General features: G+C 29.2%; 1 protein-coding gene across 1 annotated transcript; it reads left to right on the plus strand.

The window, feature by feature from the left end:
- Nucleotides 1-1,955: 1,955 nt before the first annotated feature.
- Nucleotides 1,956-3,703, plus strand: LOC107844375. Its single transcript, XM_016688809.2, has one exon. The coding sequence runs from the start codon at nucleotides 2,388-2,390 to the stop codon at nucleotides 3,492-3,494; it is 1,107 nt and encodes a 368-aa protein (XP_016544295.1). The 5' UTR covers nucleotides 1,956-2,387; the 3' UTR covers nucleotides 3,495-3,703.
- Nucleotides 3,704-14,814: the final 11,111 nt, after the last annotated feature.

Below are 14,814 nucleotides of genomic sequence, written 5' to 3' on the forward strand. Positions count from 1 at the left end.
TAACTTATTGTTTGATGGTCCTTAGGCTGAGTCGTACCTCTAAGAAAAGAGTTATAGAGCATTTCATAAGTAAGAAACACAATGTGTCAGTGTTCTCTTACCCAAAGTATGTAACTTGTTTGAAAATTCTTAGGATAAATTGTGCCCCTAAGAAAAGAGTTGTAGAACATCTCATAAATGAAGATATAACGTGGTAGTGTCAATTCTTGTTAACTCTTACCCATGAAGCATAACTTGTTGTTTGTAAGTATTTGAGTTAAGTCTTGCCTCTAAGGCAAGAGTTATAAAATATCTCATAAATCAAAACACAATATGATAATGTCAACTCTTGCTCATAGGGCACAACTTGTTGCTTGAAAGCCCTTAGTTTAAGTCTTGCCTCTAAGGAAAGAGTTATAAAGCATTTCATAAATCAATACACATTGTGGTGGTGTTAACGCTTTCCTATGGGGCATAACTTATTGTTTGATGGTCCTTGGGTTGAGTCGTACCTCTAAGACAAGAGTTATGGAGCATTTCATAAGTAAAAAATACTATGTGTCAGTGTTGACTCTTATCCAATGTACGTAACTTGTTTGAAAATGCTTGGGATAAATCGTGCCCCTAAGAAAAGAGTTATAGAACATCTCAAAAATGAATATATAATGTGGTAGTGTCAACTCTTGCCCGTGGGGCATAATTTGTTGTTTAAAAGTCCTTAAGCTAAGTCTTGCCTCTACGACAAGAGTTGTAGAACATCTCATAAATAAAGACATAACGTGGTAGTATCAACTCTTGTCCATGGGGCATAATTTATTGTTTGAAAGACCTTGAGCTAAGTCTTGCCTCTGAGGCAAGAGTTGTAGAACATTTCATAAATGAAGACATAACGTATTAGTGTCAACTCATTCCCGTGAGGCATAATTTATTGATTGAACGTCCTTGAGCTAAGTGTTGCCTCTGAGGCAAGAGTTGTAGGATATCTCATAAATGAAAACATAACGTGGTAGAATCAACTCTTGTCCCTGGGGCATAATTTGTTATTTGAAAGTCCATGAGATAAGTCTTGCCTCTAAGGTAAGAGTTATAGAGCATAAATCAAAACACAATGAAATAGTGTCAACTCTTACTCATGAAGTGTAACTTCTTGTTTGAAAGTCATAAGTCTTGCCTCTAAAATGTAGCGTCAACTCTTGCTCATGGACATAACTTGATTGGAAGAAATCGAAGAAAAGAAAAGAATAATAAAATTATGAAAAAAAGAAAATGAAGAAAAATATTAAAAAGAAAAAAGTTAAAATCAAAGAAAATAACAAAAATAAAGAAAATATAGAAGTCGAGGGAAGAAAAGAAAAAAAATAAAGGTTGAGATAAAATAAAAGAAGAGACAAAACCAAAATAAAGATTGAGAAAACTTAAAAAAAAAAAAAAAAAGAGAAAAAAATTTAAAAATAAATAGAAGTTGTGAGTAGAAAAGGAAAAAATATAAGAGTTGAGAAAAACTAAAGTAAAAAAAATAAATATCAAAGTAAAATATAAAAAAAAGAGATTTTTTTTAAAAAAAATAGAAGTTGAGAGGAGAAAAAGGAAAAAAGTAAGCATCGAGAAAAACTACAAAAAAAAAAGAGAGAGAGAAAAAAGAAAAGATGAGAATTAAAGTAAAATAAAAGTTTAAAGATAAATAAGTATGAAGTTGTTTAGAAATATTTGAGATACTGAGGGTAAATAGATAATTGTGTTATATAAAAAAAAAAAAAAAAAAAGGAATGAAGACCAGTTTTATAAGACCATTCTTATAAGGGAAGAAAAAACAAAACCACCCAATATAACTATATAAAAATCATTTATGTAGTTTACCCGACTAATACATTACAAGATGGAGGATCAAACTCTCACTAAAATGATGAAAATTTAGATAGTCAACAAGCTATTAAGATCCCCTTTATATAAACACTTAATTATGAGGGTTTAAGAAAACGTTTTTAATTATATAATAGAAACAAGTATGATTTTCACAAAAGATTTATCTCTGAGGGGTTAGTAGGATTTTAATTAGGAGAGTTTATTTACCTCCTGGTGATTTTTAAAAATTGGACGATCAGTGATACAAATCATGATTGTTGCACATCGACTTTTGCTAAGGAGAAATCCCATTAGTCTCCTAACTATAGTATATCGGTTGAATCCTACAGTTTTAAATTAATATCATTTGGTATAAATAACTTTTCTTCAAAAACAATCCTCAAAATCCTTTTCCTCCACCAAATTCTCATAATCTTGTATTTTTACTCACCCCACCTACCCATTTTTCTCTTCAAAAGATATATTAACCCCACTCTAATAAGAAAGAGGCTAGAAAAAAGAAAACTAAACTCCATTTGTCCTCTTTGTTCCTATCTACTTCTATAATGTCTTCAAAGATCAAGAAATGGAATTTCGGGAAACTATGCATATCCAATGGAGCAGGTTGTAGTGGTTGCAACAAACCAAATTTAGCAGATATAGTAGAACCAAAGCCCAAAATCCCTATTCAGACAAATCCATCATCTAACAATATTTGTCACACTTCTACAAATTCTTGTGAGATCAACGGTCATGTATATTCCATGGCTGATGATAAAAATGATGATTTTGATCAAGATGATCAGACTTCCACCACATTCTCTATTGACATAAGCTCCTTATCTCCACCAAGTTCTTACCAAAATGAAAATAATTTGTCACAATCAGAAGCAAATTCAGGATCTAGAGTTTGTACATGTCCAGAAATTGATAACACCTTTGTTGTTGTCACAAATTCGGATGATCCATTTCAAGATAACCACATTTCCAAACCCTTCTCCATTACTAACATAGATTCATTATCTGCACTAAATTTTGATCAAAATTATGGCACCAATTTTTCACAGTCAGAGACGAATTCAGAAGTTAAAATCAGTACATGTCAAAAAATTGACGTCGGTCTTATTGTCGCCAAGAATTTGGATGATCCATTTCATGACCACCACACTTCTGTAACCTTATCCAATAAGACAAAACCATTATCTCCATCAAAGTCAAAGCAAAATGATGATATCAATTTGTCACGAATTGAGGTAAATTCAGAATCTAAAGTCAATACATGCTCAAAAATTGGCAGCAGCCTTGCTCTTGTCAAGAATTTGGATAATCCATTTCATGATAACCACACTTGCCCCACCCACTCCTTTAACACAAAATTATTATCTCCACCTAGTTCCAATCAAAATGCATGCACCAATTTGTCACAATCAGAAACGAATTCTGAATCCAAAATTGATACATGTCCAAAAACTAGCAATACTCTTGCGGTCGTGATTAATTCGGATGATCCATTTCAAGATTTCAAGAAATCCATGCTCCAAATGATCTCTGAGAAAGAAATCTATTCATCTGAAGATCTAGAGGAGCTCTTGAATTATTTTCTAAAGTTGAATTCTCCTTCTCATCATTACATTATCATTCAAGCCTTCATGGAAATCTTGAATAATGATTGAAAAGTTATCTCAGAGGGACCTGGAAAACCGCAGCATTCGTTGCAGTTCAATTTAATCTCCTTCATTAAAAACATATACTTGCAAATTTGATAAGATAATCTTTTAATTATATAATATTATACAAATTGTTGAATTTCTTATAAATATAAATAAGTGAAGCTTCTTGTATAGTGATAAAGTTGACTAAAATAAGATTTTATGTCACAAGTTTGAACGTCACATGTCGCCTTTTATCTTCTTCTTTTTTCCCAAAATTTCCTTACTAAAAAAATTAAATAATTAACCTAAATAATTATACATTTTATCGATTAAATTAAAAATAGCCGACAGATATGATATATGTATAATTCATGTATGATTGTATATAATAAATGTATAATTTATGTACACCGACTAGAAAAAGTACATAGTAGATTTGCCCGACTGCTCATGTAAAGATGCCATTAAAATTTCGGGTTCCTCTGTCGCAAGCAATCTTGTGGTGGATTCACATGGATCCGAGGGGTATCAACTGACACTCTTTTCAGGGAAAATTACAGGGTCCGTTGCATTTTGAACCCCAATGTGTGTTATTTTTTTAACTTACACTCTATCCTTTTTTTGTATATATAATTTACACTCTAATCTCTTTATTTCCTTACAAAATAGTAAAACCACTTTTTTAATAATTTTTCATGAGGGCAAAATAGGAATAACAATAATAATGATTTTATATTTAGAGAGAGATCTCTAAATAAAAAACTAGCAGCTACCACAATTAAACAAATTTTATTGACGGATACAGATGATTTAAGTGCTAAAAAATTCACAATCAAATATGAGAATGGTAACTTCATAATCATATCCATTTGCTTCTAGAAATTGCTGTGTGCAAATGCTAATGCATGTGAAACTTACTCTTTAAGTCACTTGAAAGTACAAATTGAAATTTCCTAAATATTAAACCACCACGTCTACCCACTGAAAAATATACAATCTCAGACAAACTTTAATACACTTCTTATAAATTTGAACTAATAGAAAGAAAGCTGAAGCTAAAAAGAGTTCAACCATGAGACACAAATTTGGGCATTGATGAAAAAATAAAGAATTTTTAAGCGTCTAAAACATAGAAAGAATGTTAACAGCTGATATAGAACTAGCTAGTTTAAGAATCAACATTGTCAAATTTATCCACATAAAAATATCTTAGAAGAATGGATATGAGTTGTTATTATGTGTGCTCGATGAGAACTTGCATGTTGAGGAAGCTCGAAATATCATCAATTTCTTTAATCCATTCGAAATCAGGACCAAACTTGACCTGACCATTCAAATCCAAGGCAACATGCACTCCAAGGCCATCGACCAGATAAATCAAGTGCTTGAAAGGGGATTTAGTGTTTGAAAGTGTGAAGTAGCAACCACGAGCATATTTAGAAGCAGGAATAATACTGTCGGGTAGACCTTTAATTCATTTTGCAATGGTTGGAGCACTTAGGCCTGCAGAACTAACTACAAGCTTTGGAATAAGAATTAGTTCAAAGTCTAATTCAGTGTTCTCATTCCAGTTTGCAAGGGCATTGCTCCCAGAAAGAACAACAACAATACATCCAATGTATTCCCACCTAGTGGGGTCTAGGGAGAGTAAAATATACGCAGTCTATACCACTATCTACGAAGACATGGGGAGGGTGTTTCCAATAGACCCCCGGCTCAAGACTTGACTAGACAAAAAGCACCACTTAAAATATAAATCAAACATTTCGATGGAAAGTAAAGCATTAAAACTTCAGATATATTCTCTAAAACCATGTTGAAGTCTAAGAACACTCCAGGTTGGGTTTTATCCAAAAAAAAAACATTGAAAGTTGGGATTAAAGACAAATGCTAAAGAAGAGAAAACACATCATTCCAGAAATCTTTAACAAAACACTCAAAATGTAGCACAAGATTATTCTTGAACTTGACTTGAAATTCAAACATCACATAAATGTACTCTAATCAAGCTAAGACAACTTGTTTCTCCATGCTGCATCCGATTGTATTTCCAATTATAGATGTAAAGAGGAGGAGAATAAACAGTCCGCTAGAACTCAATTTTCACCACCAAAGCATAAGAGACAGCATTATTTTCTCCTCTTCTAGATAGCAGGGAATACTTGGTTTCATCAAAATTCAAACTTCCCATTTATGCTCACTCAGTAATTATCCTCCATTGTCCTTCTTGGCTGCAAATAAAAATAACGCAAACAACTGTAATTGCCTCTCACTACATTAAATCACTAATATTTAAGGCTCTATACTTACGTTGAGCTTGGAAGGTTCATTTGTATGGCCAACCCAGTAAGTGGACTCAAAATGAATTTTATTACTTGAACAGAATTAATTTGTATCATTTTTGGACCAATCTTTAGATGTTTGAGTAACATGAAATGAAGTAGTTGAATCATGAGAATCACTATTCTTCTTGCAAGTTGTTTTATTGTGACCAGTTTGCAAACACTTGCTACACCTTCCTAACTTTCCTTTCTTACTCAATTTAGTAACATCTATGGTTACACCATGTGTTTCACTTGCTGCAGACTACTTTTTCTTTCTCTCTATTTTCTGTTTTTTCATCTCAACTCCTTTTCTATTGGAGGCTTCAATTTCATCAGGTTCTTTTCTTCTATTTTTGTCCAATTTACCTTTCTTCGACTCATAGTTAGGGGTCTAAGTAAATTTTCAAGACAACTTTGAGGGCCTATCGATGACTTAAGTCAATTATCTAATATGTTTACAACCAATCGGGGTTATGAAGTCGGTCTGCCGCCATAGTGGAAATACCTAAGAGATCTTGATCGACTCTATGCTGATGTTATAAAAGTTATTCACACAATTAACATATAACGGTTGTCACAGATAAATTTCTAGAATTAGTATTTATCTCTTAAAAGAATAATAATACGAATAATTTCAAAAATATACACTTAACTAACTTATATTACAAAAACTAGCCAAAAATTTACATTACAAATCTTTAGTCCAAAAAGCAATCCGGTATACAATTCTAGGGATCAATTTAATAGCTTTGAATTGTATTTCTTACCATCTAATTTCTTAAAAGGCATTTGTTAAGGTTGAAAAACGTTCTATGATTGTCGTTTTTCTTTCCAAGCTAATTAAGGGAAGCTAGAAAGGATAGCAACAATCTAGGATTGTTGTAAAAGGTTTGGATTGTGGTGATAGTACACTTTGACTTGATGTTATAATGATATTAAATTGATATTCTATATGGTTGTAGGTCATGATTCTTACATTCATTCAATATATTCCTGGATGGTTTTCTACATATAATTAAATTTCTTGTGCATCACGTCTTTTCTTTTCTATTATTTAAGTTTTAAAAAACTAAGCTGGAACGCTTCGTGGAACATAGACCATCACTCTTCTATAAATTTAGAAAACTTAGTAAATGTTTAAGTTAAGACGAAAATTGTTGGAGACCCAATCGCCCATCTTGTGTCTATTTCGGAGTTTTTTATTTTATATTTTTTTTTATATATCTCCTTTAGGGAGCTTCCACCCCTTTGTTTACTGTCCGACTCGAACTCACAAATTTCGATTTGAAAGTGAGAGCAGGGACAGTTCAAGCTTATTAGTGGCTTACGGCTGAAATTAAATTGAGGCTTTAAGTTTTTAAGAAATAAAAAAAAAAATTTAATAAATTTTATTTTCAAAATTACATGATCCTTAATAATATAATTAATGCATTAATCTTTCTTAACATAGTACTTTAGATATATCAAATTTTTTTTAATAATTTTTTTCCTTTATATGAAAAATTATTTTTCCTATAAATAATATTTAATATTTTTCTTAAAAAAATATATAATTTATTATCTCTAATTTTTAATCTCTATCTCTATCTCTAATATCTAATCTCTAATCTCAAACCTCTATCTCTAATATATCAAAAGTGTGAAGATCCTAAATAATATTATTTGAACTTTTTCCCCTTCATTAAAAGTCTCATCTTTATACAAAATTGTCTTTTCACTCTTTTTCTCAAATTATTATTAATATTAGCACTTTGAAATTAATTAAAATCCTTATTTGAGTTAGAAAAGAAATTATAATATTTAACAGTCCTAAATCAATTTAAGTCTTACCTTATATATAATTTGTTAATAAATTAAATAAATGAAAAGAATACAGATTTGAATTGACAAGAACGCAAAAAACATTCGGAGGAAAAAAGGGAACAATAAAAGGGAGATTTACAAAATTAGCCCAGATTTCAACAAAATTGGTGTTTCTAGCTTAGCTTTCAAAATTATTATTTTTTTTCATTTCTGTTTTTTTTCCTCTATATCTCTAGCCTCTACTTGTCTTTCTACTTTTTTACTTTTTTTCTTTTTAATTTCCTTTTTTTGTTTTTTTTCCTCATTTTTATCTTTTTTTTGTTGTATTTTATATTTTATATTTTTTTGTATTTCTAAAAATTATGATTACGTCAAGGACAAATCATGGATGATGACGGATATATTATAACCGTTCATTGTATTTGTATTCACCATCATTTTTTTCTTTTTTCTTTTCTATTTTTCTCATTTTTTTACTTTTTGATTTTTTTTTTCTTTTTTCTTTTTTTGTATTTTTTCTCATTTTTTTCTTTCTCATATTTTCTCCTTTTTTTGGTCTTTTCTTATTTTTTGTTTTTTCCTTCTTTTTGTCTATTTTTATTGTTTCTCCCACTTTTTAATCTTTAGCTTGTATTTCTCTTTTTTTTTTCTTTTTAGTTTTCTTTTTTGCATTTATTGTCTTTTTTATTTCTAGTTTATATTTTTCATATTTTTGAAAAATATGGCTATGTCGGCACAAGTTATAGATGATAACAAAAATACCACAATAGCTTATTGTATTTATATTCATACCATCATTTATATTTTTGTATTCATTAATACAATTGTATTTGTATTTTATAGCTTGTGTTTGTATTTATATTTTCTAGTTCACATTTGTATTTGTATTTTATAATTTTACTTCTTTTTATATTTTATAGTTCACACCATTATTTATATTTTTGTATTCATTGATACAATTATATTTGTACTTTATCATTCGCGCTTATATTTGTATTTGTATTGTATAGTTCGTATTTGTATTTAAATTTTATAATTTCACCATCATTTATATTTCATATAATTTGTACTTGTATTTTAAAAAATTATTTTGTACTTGTAGTTTATAGTTGACTGCATCTTGTATTTGTTTTTCTGATTTTATTTTATTTGTATTTGTATTTATATTTTATTTTTATTGATGCACTTGTATTTTTAAAAGAACTATTTTGTACTAGTATTTGTAAATTGGTCACATATTGTATTTTTATTTGTAATTTCACTTATTTTGTTTATTTATATTTGAACTTGTAGTTAACAATATCATTTGTATTTGTAATTAATTAAAAAAAATTATTATTTTTCTACAAAACTTGCATTTATATCCATTGATACAAATTGTATTTTAACAATACAAATTGAACAATATAAATATAAATGATAAATTACAAAAATACAAATCTTAAACAATACAAATATAATGTTTACATTTATATCAAATGATACATGTTTATACAACTTGAACCATACACATACAAACGATACTTGTTTATATACAAAAACAATACAAATGATAAGCTTGACATACAAATACTAAAAATACATGTGCAATGAATGACACATTGCATATTATATATTTTAGACTCAACTAAATACAATTATTTCATATAATTATTTGTATACAAATACAAATGATAAATTTTATTCACGATTAAAGTATTCAAATACAAATAATAAATTTATTTAAAATATATAGTGTAATACGAATAAATATAAAAAATATATAAAACATAAAATAATGAGAAAAAAGACAAAGAATACAAAAAAATGAAAAATAAAGAAAAAAAGGAGAAAAGATGACAAAAAAGGAAAAAACGAAATAGAAAAGAAAAAAGAAATAAAAGAAAAGCTGGAAAGAAAAAATAAATATAAACAAAAAAAATAGAAAAAAAAAAAAGGAAGAGGTAAGAAAACTGGGAAAATATAAGAAAAAAAGGACAAAAAGAAAAAAAAAAGGGATAAAAAGAAGAAAAAAATAGGAAAAGAAAGAGAAATAGAGAAAAAAATTAAGGGAGAAAATAAAGGAAATAGGCTATAGATTGTATTTAATTTTTAAGAGAGGCTATAAATTGTACTCCCTCTATTTCAAAATAAATCAATTATTGAACTATTTTTTAATGTCCAAAATAAATGAATTATTCATTCTTCAAGAGACCTGTTAGAAATTTCTTCTAATTTATTCTTTTATTTAATGAGGTTCTTAAGTACGTCACATCTTTTAGGAGAGTAATTTAAGAACAGTTGAAAAGATAATAGTAAAAAGTAACCTACAATTTATGTCCCAAAACAGTTTTCTTAAAGGGTGTGTCATACTCTAATAATTCAATTATTTTGGAATGGAGGGAGTAATGAATTGAAACTTAGGTTAAATAGGGTAATAAAGAGCTTATATTTTCTAAGTCATGTAATTATTTCATTGTAAAAAAAGGAAAAAAGAAAAAGAAATAAATTATATAAATGGAAAGAAAACTAATTTGAATTGAAAAGAAACAAAAAAGTGTGGAAGAAAAAAGAGAAAAAAAACAAGAAAGAAAAAAGGAAAAAAAAAATACTAAACCTAAAAACAAAAACAAAAAACATAAAGGTAATTTATTAAATTAAATATATATAAATTGACCTGACAAGGAAAGAAAGTAAACTAAACCTAAAATTTCTTATAAATGGATAATCCTTCTTTTCTACAATAATATGTCCACAATGTAATTGTCAAATAAATTTTTTCAATATTATCATTGTTTATAAATTTGATTGTAATTTAAGGTATGTTTTTGAAAATTTTAGTTTTTGATGTTTACAATTTTGATAATATCTATGATTACAGAAATAATTTGCTTGCGATTTGAGGTAAGTTTTCTAAAATTTTATTATGTTCTCGAAGTTTATAATAATAAATCATCATGTGTTCGTGATAGACTAATTGAGAAGTTTTTAGTGAAATATTAATAGTATCTATGATTGAAGAGACAATTTTTCTTGTGATTTGAGATAAGGTTTTCAAAATTTTAGTATGTTTTTTATGTTATAAAAAATTATCATGTATTTCTGATAGATAGTTACTAATTGAGAAGTTTTCTTTTATGATTTTAGTATGTCCTTGATATTTAAATAATAAATTACCATGTATTTAGATAGATAATTGCTAATTGAGATGTAAAATTATTATTGATATTTTTTTATTTTTTTTTTTTTTGGGGGGGGGGGGGGGGGGGGGGGGGGTTGTCTATGAGGAAAAAAAAATCCTAGAATATATGGTGAGAGGAAACAAGGAAAATATTTATAGATAATTTTTTTCCCATATATGATATTTGGAGGTTTAGTTAAATTAACGATCTAGCTTCTAAATTATACTAACTGAATTGAATTCTAATGACATCAAATAATTTCATTCAAAAATAAAATTAAAAGAGGTGAAAGTAGAATTTTAATCCAATGACTATATATTTATAGTACGATAGGAATGTTTATTTATTAATCAAGATATATTTTCTTTTATAATATTGAAGTGATTTTATAAAACTGAATTCATTGAACGAGGTACACGTGCGAGGCGTATACCCTAAACTAGTTGTTAAAAATGAGGCCCCTCAAATTTAGTGCCTAAGGTGGTCGCCTTTTTCTCAATGAAGTAGAGTCGCCTCTAAATGAGAGATGCTTACCATCCGAGCAACTGCCTCTTGTCTTCTACTTTAAGAATCAAGTCTATCGGTTCACATTTTTTCTATTCTCGTTCGTGTATCCTCCAAAAATTATAGCAACATAAAACTTGCAACCGAGAAACAAATATATCTTGAATAAATCGGTAGTAACTAAGCTATTGGAGTAGCTGCAACACTTGTTCTTTCTATTTGAAATCTCGTAGCTTTGAACACAGGGACAAAACTAGAAGCCCAACTACAAATTTGTTGAATTCAGTAATTTTTGTTCAAATAATGTATTTATTGTCATTGATAAAGGTTATGTTTGAATCAATTTTGAAACAAATACATCGGTTAAAAGTTTTTTTGAGTTATGCTTTAATTAATTTTGAAACAAAATGCATCTGTTAAAAGATTTTGAGTTACAAAGCACATGAATGTGAATTTGATAATTCATTCTTCATTAAGTTTTACGTTTTTGATTCTTCAAAGAATGGTATATTTTGTTTTACAATATTCAGGAACCTATTAACTATTACTTAATTAATATTCTTATCCTATAACTAGTGTTTTTTTATTTGAAAAGATAAGCACTCAACAAAATACTTTTTAGTTGAATAAAAACAGAGAGACATTGATCAAATGGTGAGTCACCAATTCAAGAATAGAAGAGCAACATTGTTGAATGCTACTTGTTTTGTAGCTTAGTTGAATTGCAAAGATAGAGTTGTAATTAATTCTTCTGTTTGCTCGTGGGAGAGACTCCAATTATCTTCAAGAGTGTATTATCGTTCCTCTAAGTGAAGAAAGTTTTATTTTAAATTTCTTGTAAAATTATCATTATTATTCTAACAATTTAAAGATATCTGTCTCAATGACTTCTACATCAATATTGAATAGTATTTCATCTTTGCCCAATTCGAATTTTAAAATATTTTATGGCAAAGACCTTCCTAGATGTCATAAAAAGTTGGAATCCTTTTAAAGACGATTAAAGTTGGGATATGTTTGTCATGACTCGAGATGAGGCCCTGACCGCGATGGGCATTCCGAACCACGAAGACCCGATAGACCCCTTAGCATACTATCATAAGTATAATTCATATGAAACTGAAGTGCGGAAGGTATAGTGATATTTAATGAAAAAATTATACACAAATCATGTCAAAAGTGTTATGACAATACAATAAGCCAATCTCCTCTATGAAGTCTGTACTGAATACTAACTGTCTAGGCCAGGACAAGGCCCCCGATTGGATCATAAACTGAAAGTAGTCAACATATGAATAAATGACTTCCGAAATATGGATAGCTCACCAATTCTGTCATTATCACAAATGTTCTACTGATGTGATGGACCACGTGATTGTGCCTCGGAACCTGTATTATGGGAGGATCAATACTTGGAAAGTATTGTTATACAAAACAATCCAAAAATAACATACATTTCATGTAAAACAATCGAGAGCATCTTTGTAACTAATTTAGCATAATAAAGATAAAAATACATGGGCATACTTAAAAGTTTCAGTCAACCTCATAAAATATAAACTCAACTCCTTACTTTAATTCTGAGCTAAATGATACCCCCTACAACTTAGTACCCACGGGCTATATGAATCCGCCATTAACTCGTCGGCCAAGCCCCCAACCTAAGTTTTTCGCAAGGGCTGGAGTTTCTACTATCTGATACGCCAAAATCATATAGCAAGCGTACAATCTATATTGCAAGACATCATAAATCCGTATCGATAAAACACGATTTCAGGCAATACGTTATCTAAACTCACGCCTTCTTCAGGTAATCATCTAACTCTCTTAGTGCCCATTTTAACCTCTTAAAATCATTGTTCATGTTTGTAAAAAGTTCGTCTCTTATTTTGTTAAGTGCATTTCATAACAGAGTATCGTCATATCCAGATATGCAAGTCATATCATATTGTATCACATTATATCCATAACCTTTCTTATTCAAAAGCATGTTAATGACCACCAAAAGATTTAAACATCACATGAGAGTTCTTATTTCAAATAGCATATGAAACTTATGCAAAACATTCTCTTTTTAATACTATAACATGTGGTGGTCAAATCTTATATAAAGCACATGCAAATTCTTCATTAGAAAACAAGAGCATTTAGATTAATAATCACCTCTTTGAAAACATGTTAAATAACAATGCATAATAGATAAATAAGCATTTAAAACTCAAGAATTATCATCATTTATAAAACAGTCTAACACTAGTCACAAATGAATCTCATGATTTTAAAAAAAGGGACTTATAGTTCATGCTCTCAAATCTACTTCAAAATTCATAACGGATAGTAAGCATTTAAACTCAAGCTTTTAAATCATCCATTTGAGCAACCCGTAACATGTTAATACAATAAATTTCATCATGAGAGGGAAATTTCGTAAGTCATGTTCTAAAATCACTTTTCGAAACTCATAACATATGTATACATGATTATAACTCAAGTTCATGATAGAACCACCTAGTAATTTCATAATTTCATCAAACATGGGTTCATGATGCATGCTCTCCAAATGATTTACAAAAACACATTACATATACATACATATATATTTTTAAAACTTATTAAAAATATTAAACTTATGCCCATGAGAGTTAGGATAGTCCCACGTACCTTTTCATAGAAGAAAATTGAATAATAACCTTGAGTTTGGAATCTACTGCTTAAGAATTGAGAAATACCTCCTTGATGACCTTGAGAGGAAGAGGATGAGGGTTTGGGGCTTTCAATTGGTCTTGGGACGATTTTAGGGTTATATGACAAATTGGGGGAGTTATGGGGGGTTAAAGGACCTTTCTGCACTTGATTTAATGTGAAAAATACGTGTTTTAATATTTGGGAAAAGGTATTTAAGCCACAGACTCAAACCTGGAGAAAAATCTTTGCCTCGCGACCCCAAATGTGATGCAGCAACATTTCCTCGCGATCCAATCACGCACCCTGGACAGTGTCTCACTAAAATAATGTTTGATTTTGAACTCGGATTGACGAACGGTCAATTGAGTTGGAAAGAGGACTCAAAGGGATTTAATGTTATATATAATGGGCCACATAACTCCTTATATTCTAGGAGTAATGATCGTTGAAAGTTGATTCAAGAAAAATCATCAATTAAAACTCAACCGGTAAGAAAGTGCTCAACTTAACTTTGAGCTAGGAGATTTTTATCACATATACTCATCTACAAAGATATTCTCACACTAAAGCATTATTATCTACACTTATTTCTAACTAGAAACCATTAGGTTTGAATCTATATACGTAGGAATGACAGTTTAAACTCTAGCTCGAAAATGTGGGGTGTTAAAATGTTCTTAAAAAATCTTGTCCTAATGTTCCTGGTTCTGAGGTAGCATCTGATGAGGCTACTTTGATTAAAGAATAAATTTTCAAGTGATAATATAATAATTATTCATGAAATAATTATATTCTTAGAGAGATATGTGTAAAATATTATGATCAATACTGTGTTAAATGCAAATTTGCTAAAGAGATATGGGA

Source organism: Capsicum annuum, chromosome 1 (assembly GCF_002878395.1).
Source record: "Capsicum annuum cultivar UCD-10X-F1 chromosome 1, UCD10Xv1.1, whole genome shotgun sequence".
In the NCBI taxonomy this organism is placed as follows: Eukaryota; Viridiplantae; Streptophyta; class Magnoliopsida; order Solanales; family Solanaceae; genus Capsicum; species Capsicum annuum.

Excerpts from the sequence above, each read along its gene's own strand:
- LOC107844375 (XM_016688809.2), top strand. The coding sequence starts at position 2,388 with ATGTCTTCAAAGATCAAGAAATGGAATTTCGGGAAACTATGCATATCC.